Source organism: Ictidomys tridecemlineatus, chromosome 12 (genome assembly GCF_052094955.1).
Source record: "Ictidomys tridecemlineatus isolate mIctTri1 chromosome 12, mIctTri1.hap1, whole genome shotgun sequence".
In the NCBI taxonomy this organism is placed as follows: Eukaryota; Metazoa; Chordata; class Mammalia; order Rodentia; family Sciuridae; genus Ictidomys; species Ictidomys tridecemlineatus.
The window spans coordinates 59,352,867-59,364,585 of NC_135488.1; the positions used below are offsets into that span (position 1 = coordinate 59,352,867).

Here is an 11,719-nt window from a genome sequence, read left to right on the forward strand (position 1 = left end):
ACATTAAGTTTGGTTAGAAGGTGATTGTTGAGTAAGAAGTCTACCAATAGGGAGTGGGGCCAGAAGTCAGATTATAGTGAAATATAAATGAGCATGTTACATAAAGCATTAGTTTTATGCAATAAGTTTCTGTGGAAAGTATGATAATAGGTAGAGAAGAGCATAAGAATATAGAATAGTCTGGGTGTAGCAGAGTGGTACAGGATGTGCATAGCATGGAAAATCCCCAGCACACACCCCTCACCCCTCGCCCGAAAAAAAAAAAATTGGTCTTTCATTTAAAATGGGGTGGACTTACTTATGAAAATAGCTTTTATGTTGCACTATTGGTGAGAAGCAAATTACTGAATCTAAGTTGCATTTCTGAGCTAGTTGACTCTAAGTTGCATTTCTGCGCTACCATAAAAGGTAATGCTGATGCTTCTAGGTCAAACTGAGGTGCAGATACTACCTCCTTCCTGCAGCCTTTGATGACATAGACCAAAGCCACCCTCTCCCTAAGCTTCTCTGCTTCCAGGATTGTTCCAAAGAAAGTGCCTTCTGTAAATACAGATACCACTATTGTGGTCTTTCTAGGGCTCATCTAAATAAAATAGTAATAGATTATTGGGCTGGAGATGTAGTCCAGTGGTAGAGCACTTGCCTAGTGTATGTACCAGATCTTGGGTTCAATTCCCAGCACCAGTGGGGAGATGGGGTGGGAGGGTAAGTGCGGACTAGAATTATAGGCCGAGTATACAGGATCTCTTACATATACATATGTCTCTTAAATATACATATGTCTGGTTCCAGACATAGCTGGACCCAGATCCCAGGCTTCCTCTTGAGTCCACTTTCTCCACTCCTCGAGGACAGAAGGTACTGGCTGTGGGTCAAGTGATCCAGCTTGATTCAAGTACACCTACCTGGGTCCAAAGCTAGCCACTTCCCAGCTCTGTGGCCTAGGCCAAGCTGTAAAGTTGTATTTCCTAGGCCGTGGCTTTCCGTCACCTGATTGGGGCGGGGCAGTTATCAGTAAAACACTCAGGCTGGCTTCTCTGGTTAATATATAACAACTTAAAAAGGGGGGAGGGCTCAAAGTAAGATTGGTTTTCTCTACTAAAACCGCTTACTCCGTGAGCGCTCCGCATAAGCGCAGACCCAGTGAGCGGTCTCTTCCCAGTGCCGACCGGGTTGATCCACCCCTTCTCCCGGCTGGCGACAGGGGTTCCGGGTTTAGGGGGATTTGACCTGACGTGGCGGGGCGGGACTTCCGGCTCGAGGAGGACCCGAAGCCAGAGGCGCGGGCCCACTGGTGCTGAAAGGACGGTAGTTGCTGGGGCGCCAGGCGAGAGCCGGAGCAGGAGAGGCAGGACCCGGGCGCCACTGCAGCCTGTCTGCGCTCGGGCAACGTCCTCGGTACTAGGATGGCTCGAGGCGAGCGGCGACGTCGCGCAGCGCCCGCTGAAGGAGCGCGGGCAGTAGAGAGGGAAGCTCGGGTCGGCTCGGGGCGACGGGACGGCCGGGGCGGCAGAGCCCGTGGCGCCGCCGGAGGAGCGGCCCTAGCCGTGGTGGTTCTGGCTCTGGCTCTCGCCCTGTCGGGGCGCTGGGTGCTGGCGTGGTACCGTGCACAGCGGGCGGTCACGCTACACTCTGCACCCCCAGCGCTGTCCTCCGACTCCTCCAGCCCAGCGGTGGCCCCTGACCTCTTCTGGGGTACCTACCGTCCTCACGTCTACTTCGGCATGAAGACTCGCAGCCCGAAACCCCTCCTCACCGGTAACTGGGCCCCGGGGTGGGCAGACAGGCACACTCTTAATCTGGTTGTCCCATCTTCCCGCCAGAGCAAGGGTGGGGCGGAGTGGACAGGAGTTAAGAAGGAGGATGACCCTCAAGTTCTCGGAGACCCACAGGAACAGGTCCTCCCGCTCTCTCTTTGACTTACTTGGCCATTCTACCCCCAGGACTGATGTGGGCGCAGCAGGGCGCCACCCCAGGGACCCCTAAGCTCAGGCACACGTGTGAGCAGGGAGACGGCGTGGGTCCCTATGGCTGGGAGTTCCACGACGGCCTCTCCTTCGGGCGGCAACACATCCAGGATGGGGCCTTAAGGCTCACTACTGAGTTCGTCAAGAGGCCTGGGGGTCAACACGGAGGGGACTGGAGCTGGAGAGTGACTGTAGAGCCTCAGGTCAGGGCCTCAGGATACCCTTCCCTCAGTCCTTCCCTTGCTGCCAGCAAATGCAGTCTGAAGTGGGGGTTAATAGCCATGAGTCTGGCTTAAATTCGAAAATCTCTGTATGACTGTGTATCACCCCAAAGCCTTGTTGGTAAAGCAAAGATAATAGTAACACGGAACTCACAAGATTGTAAGAATTAAAATAATCTGTGTAGAGTTCTTAGGAGAGGACACAGCACAAGTATTCCATTATTTCCCAGAGAGCTCTGTAAGGCTCTTTAGATCATCCCACCGGGTATATCTATTTAGCCTCAGTGCCTCAGCACTGCCAAACACATATTGTTTACCATGTTACTCCTGCCTAAAATGCCTTTCCCTCACTAAGGCTGATTCTCAAGAAAAATTGCCAATTTAATGCTATTTTTTCCCCCTGTTCTTGGTCACCCAGGCTTTAGGTACCTCTGCCCTCCCTTTGGTCTCCCTTTTCTTCTATGTGGTAACAGATGGCCAGGAAGTCCTACTCCCAGAGGTTGGGGCAAAGGGGCAGTTGAAGTTCATCAGTGGGCACACCAGTGAACTTGGTGACTTCCGCTTTACACTTTTGCCACCAACCAATCCAGGGGACACTGCCCCCAAATATGGCAGGTAACTCAGGGAAGAGTGTGGAGTGGTTGTAGGGGTGGTGATTCGCTTCTCTCTACTTTCCTTCCACTAGTTGCTTCTAGTCTCACCAATGTCCATATTCCCTGCATTAAAACCTCTTATCATGATTCCTGATCACCTTATATTTCCCTTTATAATTTTCACTATCTCTTCCTAAATACTATTTTTTAAATATTTTTATTAGTTACTGATGAACCTTTTATTTATTTATTATTTTTTTTAATATGTGGTGCTGGGAATCGCACCCATTGCTTTTCACACATGTACCACAGAGCCACAACCCCAGCCCCCTGAATACAATTTTCTATTTCTCTTCTTGTCTTCAAGCTACAATATCTTCTGGTCCTCCAACCCAGGACTGCCGCTGCTGACAGAGTTGGTGAAGAGTCGCCTAAATAGCTGGTTTCAGCATCAGCCCCCAGGGGATTCTCCTGAACGCTATCTCGGCTTGCCAAGATTTCTGAAGTGGGAGGACAGAGGCCCAAATGGGCAAAGGCAGGGACAAGGGCAGTTCTTGATACAGCAGGTGACTCTGAAAATCCCCTTTTCTATGGATTTGGTGTTTGAATCTAGCAGTGCCCAGGCAGGAGGAAACCAAGCCCTGGGACAGCTGGCAGGCAGCCTACTGACCCAGGCCCTAGAGAGCCATGCTGAAGCCTTTCGAGAGCGTTTTGAGAAGACTTTTCACCTAAAAGAGAAGGGCCTGAGTCCTGAGGAGCAGACTTTGGGTCAGGTTGCTCTCAGCAGCCTCCTTGGTGGGATTGGCTACTTCTATGGACAAGGTCTGGTATTGCCAGACATGGGGGTGGAAGGGTCTGAGCAGAAGGTGGACCCAGCCCTCTTTCCACCTCTCCCTCTTTTCTCAGGGGTACCCTCCAGGTCATTCTTCCCACGTGGCTTCCTTTGGGATGAGGGCTTTCACCAGCTAGTGGTCCAACGGTGGGATCCCCACCTCACCCGAGAGGTCCTAGGCCATTGGCTGGGGTTGCTGAATGCTGATGGCTGGATTGGGCGGGAGCAGATACTGGGGGATGAGGCCCGAGCCCGGGTACCCTCAGAATTCTTGGTGCAAAGGGCAGCCCATGCCAACCCTCCAACCCTCCTTTTACCTGTTGCCCACATGTTAAAAGGTGGTGACCCTGCTGACTTGAATTTCTTGCGCAGGGCCTTCCCCCGCCTTCATGCCTGGTTTTCCTGGCTCCATCAGAGCCAAGCAGGGCCAGTGCCACTCTCTTACCGCTGGCGAGGCAGGGACCCAGCCTTGCCTACCCTACTGAACCCCAAGACACTGCCATCAGGGCTGGATGACTATCCCCGGGCTTCACATCCTTCAGCAACCGAGCGGCACCTTGACCTGCGATGCTGGGTGGCACTGGGTGCCCGTGTGCTGTCTCAGCTTGCAGAGAAGCTAGGGGAAACTGAGGCAGCTGCTGAGCTGGGTCCACTGGCTGCCTCACTAGAGGCAGAGGAGAGCCTGGATGAGCTACACTGGGCTCCAGATCTAGGAGTCTTTGCAGACTTTGGGAACCACACAAAAGCTGTACAGCTGAAGCCTAGGCCCCCTCAGGGGCTGGTTCGAGTGGTGGGCCGGCCTCAACCCCGCTTGCAATATGTGGATGCCCTGGGTTACATTACTCTTTTTCCCTTCCTATTGCGACTTCTGGACCCCAACTCACCCCACCTCGGACCCCTGCTGGATGTTCTAGCTGACAGCCGCCATCTCTGGAGCCCCTTTGGTTTGCGCTCCCTTGCAGCCTCCAGCCCCTTTTATGGCAAGCGCAATTCAGAGCATGATCCCCCCTACTGGCGGGGTGCTGTGTGGCTGAATATCAATTACCTGGCTCTGGGAGCACTCCACCACTATGGGCACCTAGAAGGTCCACATCAGACCCAGGCTGCCAAGCTCCACAGTGAGCTCCGTGCCAATGTGATAGGCAATGTGCGGAGGCAGTACCAGGCTACAGGGTTTCTGTGGGAACAGTACAGTGACCAGGATGGGCATGGCATGGGCTGCCGCCCTTTCCATGGCTGGACCACCCTAGTCTTGCTGATCATGTCTGAAGACTACTGAACAGGGGGATGGGAGAAAAGCCAAGCCACTCAGAATCTGGAGGTACAAGGTCTCCTGCTGCCCAGCTTCTCAGTTACCAGTAATTCAAACCTTCCTCTGCTCATCTCAGGTGTCTATTATGTCGCCCCACACAGCCTTGGGTGAATGTGAACTCAGAGTCTATTTTTCTAAATAAATTGGAAAAAACAAAACAAACTATTGCTTTTGCCAGCTTTGCTTCACCAAGTCTTAGTTCAGGCTTCAGGGATACCTACTATCTTCAAAGCCAGGTATATCAAATGCAGTGCAGCGAATTGAGTTCTAGTCCACTCAAATCCACAAGCAGCTGGTTCACATCTCTTTAATGAGATCAAAGGCTCCTGTGGATGTCTTTGGGGAGGGCAAAACTAGCACAGTCCCCCAATACTGCCCCTCTCCTCAGGGCTCCAGCCCCTTCAGGCAGATTCTAGAAGGGCAGGGAGGAACCAAGGAGGAATTTGAGGCCAGGGCTGTTTGTGATAAGCCAGTGGTCCACCCACCCTCCCAAAACTACTTATGGGATGTCCCCTTCACTGGAAGCCAGCCCCATGGGAGAGACCTGTGGCAAGGGGTCTGGGGGCAGTGTACAAGAGGACTGGTCCTCCAGATCTGGTGGGATGGCACTAGCCCTCACCTCCTTGATTGGGTCAACCTCACTGGAATCAGGACAAGGGCAGAGCTCAATACCCGAGTCACCAGTCAGGCGACGATAGCGGCAAGAGGGAGGTGTGTGGGCTGGGCTGACCCTTGCCCTAGGCTCACTCTCCTGATGAGGGGAGGCACTCTCATGGGAGGAAACACCTTCCACGTTTGTCCCCTCGCAGTGGGCAGGGCAGTTGGATGCAGAGGAACAGCGGGTGCATTCACTGGAAGCAGTTAAGGGATGGCCAGGGGCCATAGTATAAGGAGGTGGTGGTGTGCCTGGGCGGTGAACCACATCCTCATAGGCAGGGGGTTTGAAGGCGCTGAGGAGGCCTGCAGGGAAGAGAATAGCATGGTTGAAGGCAACCAAGCATGGAGAAGTGATCTGACACTTGAGAAAAGGGTTCTTTGAAATGTGTGCAAAAGGGAATGTGGGATGATTCAGGGTCCTGGTTTGGGAAGGGTCACTGGTAGTGGACTCAGAGCCTCAAGTCACTCACGAAGATCAAGCAGTGAACCGGCAGGGACAGGGCCAGCCCCGTGGCATGCCCCATGGTAGGCCAACAAGTTGATCTCACGTTGCCGCTGCTGTTGTTGCAGCCGGAGTTTAGCTCGTCGGTGGCGGAAGGCGCAACAGCAGCTAAAGAGGATGAGGACAGTCCAGAGCAGCCAGAACCCTGCAGGAGGCAAGGAAGGAGTATCTTAAATATCTCCCATTCAGAGAAGGGTCCTTGAAAACTGGAGTTTCAGGGTCCAAAGGAGGATGGGCAGAGGGACCTGAGAATAGCCCTCATGGAGACTCACACCAGAGTTCATAGTAGTAGGTACAGCAGCCAGTCTCCCCGCAGCAATGACCACTCTCACAGAGGTAGGGCTGGTTGTTCACTCCTGGGCACAGCTCTCGAAGCTGGGAGCAAGGAGGCACTTGAACTAAGGAAGATTCTAGCTCCAAGCATTGCCCACCCGCACCTCCTTCATGCACATAATACACAATTCTACCCATGAGCCAAGTTCAGCTTGGAAAGATGAAGGGAAAGAGGGATGCTGGGGGAATTGTTCAAATATTTGAAAGGCTATCAATGTGAAAGAGAATTTGGAACAGCAAGAAATTGGTGCAGTCTATAAAACAAACATAAAAGTGTTCACAACAAAGAGGAAGATAGATTCCAGCTCTGCATAACGGAGACTTCTCTCATACTGAAGCCTGGCCCCGCAGGGTGCTTTCTGTTAAGGGAGTGTTTGGGCAGAAGTGAGAAGCCAGTCTGAGCTATCTCTCTGAGAAATGAGTAAGAATTTAAGGTCATTTCCAAAGCTAAAATACTTTCATCATCTCTCACAGCCTGCTACCCCCTACCCCCAAGCTGAATCTTTCCACTTCTGGGACTCAGTCTCTCTAGGGTAGAGGAGGGGAAGTGTGAGACCCAGAGCAGTGCTCCCAACCAGATGGGATTGCTGTGGATGATAAAGGATGGCATCCAGGGCGCGAGTCTGGGTTCCAGCTCTTCTCCAGATTGCTCCCTCAAGAGAAGACGCTGCTGGACTCTGTTGTGACAATAGGCACACACAAAAACAAAAAAATAACAAATAACTGTTTCAAGACAAAGGGAGTCTCCCTGGGGCCTCACTATGCCTCTGGTCACTGGAGAGCTACTGCAAGCTTCCACTGCAGCCAAGGGATGGGGTCTATGAGGCTGCAGTTTAAGTCAACTGCGTCTACATTACAAAGTTTAGACAAAGAGTGGGACATGTTTAGGAACTTCACAGTACCTTTGGCTCTGTGAGTTCCTCCCCCACCACCCCCCCTCACCAACAGGAAGGGTCAGGAAGGGGAAAGAGAAATAAATGGCTGTCGTGATAGGCTTTTGGAGCTTTGGGATACCTGCTGTTGCGGCGCTTGAAGTGCCCCCCAGGCCTCCTCGCTGCCGTTCCCGCTGCTGGCCCGAGCCATGCCTCCACCTACAGCCCCCTGAACACCACAGCCTCCTCTACCGCCAGCTGCCCCGCCCCTGCCACCTCTGCTGGCACCGCCATGGTCCCTGGCCGGCCCATGTTCGCTGCCGCCACCATCACTCCGCGGCCGGAGCTTCCATCCGGGGAGAGCTCGGCCAACTAGGACCCAGGTTGGCCTATCCAGCCAATCGGCATCTTCCTTCGATGGACTAGCCAATTGGAGCACATTAGCGATTTCTCCCAGTAACCAATCGCCAGAAGTAACTCCGCCGCTCTCCCAGACAACAAGAGCTTGCACAGACAAAGAGTGGGGGAAGGTTCGACCAGAGCCCTGACTGACAGCGACAATAGCCAATATGGACAACAGAACAAGCTTTGACTTATCAACCAATGAATGCGGTCCAGAAAAGCAAAGTTCCTACTGATTGGCCTAAACCAGGTTTTCCGGATGACGCCCAATGCCGAACCACCACAGGTAATCCCGCTGGAAGAAGCAATGTTCTGAGAGTCGGCCCGAGTCCAAGGGTGCACCCGCTGGCCTTCTTGCAGTGGTTTCCAAACCCACGTAGGGCAAGATGTGTGTACCAGAGATTGGTCTGCCCATATACCACTCCCCCAAGTCCGTACAAGCTGAGACACTGGATGAAATTTAATAGGGTAGGGAAGACACTGAAAACCAGGCATGGGGAGAGAGCGCAGAGTCCAGGTTTGGTAACGGCCTTAAGTAGCCAAAAGGGGGGACCCTGGGCCCTCGGGTCCCCCAAGCCGCATCTGCAGGTTGATACGATAACACTGAAGGCTGCACAGCGCCTGGCCCGTGCGGGAGCAGGCGTACCGGCGCGGGTGAGGGCAGCCAGGGACAGAGCAGCGCGGAGGAGGGCCTATTGGAGCTGGACGCTGAGAGACAGCAGCGGGGGCGGGGACGCCAGGTGGGAAGGAAAGAGTGGAACCCTGTGCCCCACTGCTGTAGCGCACCATGGGGGCCGGGGCTGCGGCCCGCCCTCCCCGCCGCTCGCCCCGCGCAGCCCCCCGACCTCCCCGCCCGCTAGGAGCCGCAGTCTTGGTGAGGCGCTCGATTGTCTGGTTCTTGTGCTCCTCCGCTCGCCGCGCGGCCTGCAGTCGCCGCTTGCGCGCTCGCTCCTCGCGTTTCAGCAGCATCTCCTCCGTGAGGGCAGGGGCCGGGCAGCCCCCAGCGACAGGCAGCGGTATCATCGGGGAAGGCTGACTCCGTGCCTTCTGGAGCAGAGCTCGCTGGGGAGAGAGGAGTAGCATCTGAAAATGGTGCAAGAGGGAATTGGGAGGCCCGCCAGGTCCAGGGAAGGGACAGAGGGGACGTGGAACGAACATATAGGATCTTGAGGAATGCAGACCTGGGGAGAAGGGGAATTAATGAGCACCCTCTTCTGGGGTCCTTAATACTGCCTCCTCCCAGGTCTCTCCTGATATTCAGGTTTAGATTCTCAACTCTCAAAGGGAAAAAAAAAAATAGTAATATTACCTGCCTGCCCTATGTACCAAAACTCTGCCACTCTTCTGGAGGTTTTTGTTGTTTTTAATCTTTTTATCTCAATAGATAGCATCAACTGGATAATTGCTCAAGCCAAAAATTCAGGGTTACCCATGATTCTATTTTTCATCAAATATCTATTTCCAAAATATATCCAGCATTCATCTGATTTCTCCATTTCCACTTTAAACTTGATTCCAATCATCACCACCTCTTAGCTTCCTAATTGGACTCCCCACTTTATCACTTAAGACTCATTCTCCACATAGAAGCTAAAGTAATCTATTAAAATGCAATCCCCATGTTATTTCTCTGCACACAACCCATCAGTGGCTTAGCCACAATTTTTCTTCTCCTTTACCTTGCTAGGTAAGTTCCAGTCTCAGGGCTTTGCATCTATTGGCCCTTTTTGCCCTAAGAGCTCCTCTGATATTGGAACTATTACTGCTTCAAAAAGGCCTTCCCTGACATGTACACCTAATGTCTCTTTGCCACTTTCTATTTTCTTTTTTTTTTTTTAAGAGAGAGTGAGAGAGAGAGGGACAGAGAGAGAGAGAGAATTTTAACATTTATTTATTTTTTCTTAGTTCTCGGCGGACACAACATCTTTGTTGGTATGTGGTGCTGCTGAGGATCGAACCCGGGCCGCACGCATGCTAGGCGAGCGTGCTACCGCTTGAGCCACATCCCCAGCCCCGCCACTTTCTATTTTCATTATACAACCTTTTTCTCGTCATAAACTGCAGAGCATCTTGCAATTATTTGCTTATCCCCCCTCCCAACACACACACACACACACACACACACACACACCCTAGACTATCAGCTCCATGAAAACAGAAAGTTTGTCTTTTCTCCCCATTGATGCCTCATTGCCTAGCAAAGTGCTTGGGACACTGCAAGTTCCCAATACACATTTAGTGAGTAAACAAAGAATGAAATTAACTTACTTGTCGAGCTGTGAGCAACCGTTCGTTGATCTCCTTCTTGAGGTCTCCATTGTCATCCAGTTCCCCCTTCTCCAGGGCATCCAGCCACCTCTGTTCCTCCTCTTCTTCCTGGCCCCCTAACCCCCCTGACAGATCCCGAATTGGAGAGGGGGACAGATTACTGTCTTCATCTGGGAAGGAAAGTTGGACAGATATGAGTAGAATTGTTTAGATGAGGGCCCCTGTTTGGCCAAGTTAATTCTAGGACATTAAAATTTCTCACCTACTTCAGAACCAACCCCCTTTCTTACTCAGGTACAACAACAACAACAACAACAAAAAAAAAAAAACCAGTTTCCCCACCTCCAGATCCTTCTCACCCAGCCAGGCTCGGTATTGCTCCAAGGGAACTCCTTCCATAGGTTCTTCTTCATTATCCACAACCATGAGAGGAGAGGGTGAACGAGGACCCTCAGGGATCACAGTGAAGGTAGGAACACTGCAGAGAGAAAACACTACTCTATAAAGTGACCAAGTATTTCCTGCTCGGTATATACATCACAGCCTTCCCTACACTGTTGGGTTTTGGCTGCCTAAACTTGGCACCTGAATTCACAGTGCCTTCTCTGTCTTCTAGAAAGCCCAGCCAGTTTCTACTTTCGCCTGCTCCTAAGGTTCCCCAGGGAAACTCTAGAACCTCTTGGCCTCACCTCTTGGTGCCTAAGACCTGCCCGCCCAGCTTGATTTTGAGTTTGAGCTGGGGCTTGGCGGGAGATGGCTGTGTGGGACCGGCCTCCTCTTCCTGATGGTGTTTCTTCTTGTGCTTTTTCTTGTGCTTCTTGTGCTTTTTCTTGTGCACTCCGTGGCCATGGGCACCCGCGAGGCTCAACTCCAGCGCTTCCCCTGCGGAAGGAGAGCCTGTCAGCGGCGTTCGGCCAAACCGTGGCAGAGGAAACCCTGAATAATCTAACACTCATAAAGGGGACCCCCTCTTCCTGCGGTACTAGCTGTTGCCATAACGACAGCACCGCCTTTCTTCCTCCCACCTGTGGCAAGGTACTCAGTACGCTCCAAGAAGCATAAAGAACTCCTTTTCAAAGAAGACCTAAGTTGGATAGGCAAATGCTTACCCGGCTCAGGAGCCTCCATTGCCCCTGAGGTGCTCCCGCGCCGCCACAGCTTACTCATGGGGTCCTCTAAGGGAAAAGGTCTGGAAATGGTCGGGAAACATGCAGACATGCCTTTTCCGCCCCGCGGAAGAGCTAATACCGCAAAATAAACCTCTACTTCCGGTGCATGGCAACCATGCTTGTGCGGGGCACGCTTTGCAGCCAAAATCCTCCCCGAGAAACAACGATCCTTTCAATGAAAGTTCCGGGCTCTTTGAGCCAGAACGGCCCAAATGGGGCATGGCTTTCTCCTCGCTCCGCCTCTCCAACTAGATTCCAGAACTCGACCCGGGCGAGCCAATTATTACACTCAAGCTTGGTAAACATATACCCCAGACCAAATGTGGGAGCTAGGTGAAGAGAATACAAAGGTGAAAATGAACACTAACTCTTTTCTAGAGGAGCTCACAGTTCGGTGGAAGAATGCATAAGAAAGTACATTGTCAGCAAGATGCTTAACAGCGTAAGTGCCTCAAGAGCCCAGTAGGTGGAATTTAAGCCTAAAATCTCATCGGTAGGGAAATGGACAACAATTAACGGTGTATCTATACAATTTGGAACACCACGTTGCTGAGAAAAGTTGAGCAATGTAAAAATTGACACAGAATTTAG

At 52.2% G+C, this 11,719-nt stretch overlaps 3 protein-coding genes across 8 annotated transcripts; 1 reads left to right on the top strand and 2 right to left on the bottom strand.

The window, feature by feature from the left end:
• The first annotated feature begins 1,224 nt into the window (after nt 1-1,224).
• Mogs (mannosyl-oligosaccharide glucosidase) lies at nt 1,225-5,087 on the top strand. The gene is made up of 4 exons (XM_005329372.3): nt 1,225-1,758; nt 1,944-2,170; nt 2,607-2,803; nt 3,149-5,087. The coding sequence occupies exons 1-4, from the start codon at nt 1,407-1,409 to the stop codon at nt 4,890-4,892; spliced, it is 2,520 nt and encodes an 839-aa protein (XP_005329429.1). The 5' UTR covers nt 1,225-1,406; the 3' UTR covers nt 4,893-5,087.
• A 131-nt stretch (nt 5,088-5,218) lies between these two features.
• On the bottom strand, nt 5,219-7,671 carry Wbp1 (WW domain binding protein 1). Of its 6 annotated transcripts, none has more exons than XM_078028978.1 (5): nt 7,566-7,657; nt 6,974-7,094; nt 6,357-6,459; nt 6,053-6,229; nt 5,219-5,885 (listed from the first exon to the last, which is right to left on the bottom strand). In XM_078028978.1, exons 2-5 carry the CDS (start codon nt 7,025-7,027, stop codon nt 5,425-5,427), a joined length of 795 nt encoding a protein of 264 aa, XP_077885104.1. In that variant the 5' UTR covers nt 7,028-7,094; nt 7,566-7,657; the 3' UTR covers nt 5,219-5,424. The 6 variants fall into 6 exon arrangements, with proteins under 6 accessions (XP_077885104.1, XP_005329427.1, XP_077885107.1 ...); XM_005329370.5 differs by having other exon boundaries at nt 6,993-7,094; nt 7,432-7,639; XM_078028981.1 differs by having other exon boundaries at nt 6,993-7,094; nt 7,566-7,603.
• A 465-nt stretch (nt 7,672-8,136) lies between these two features.
• On the bottom strand, nt 8,137-11,226 carry Ino80b (INO80 complex subunit B). Its single transcript, XM_005329369.4, has 5 exons — nt 11,069-11,226; nt 10,649-10,841; nt 10,319-10,437; nt 9,960-10,129; nt 8,137-8,753 (listed from the first exon to the last, which is right to left on the bottom strand). The coding sequence occupies exons 1-5, from the start codon at nt 11,175-11,177 to the stop codon at nt 8,223-8,225; spliced, it is 1,122 nt and encodes a 373-aa protein (XP_005329426.1). The 5' UTR covers nt 11,178-11,226; the 3' UTR covers nt 8,137-8,222.
• Nucleotides 11,227-11,719: the final 493 nt, after the last annotated feature.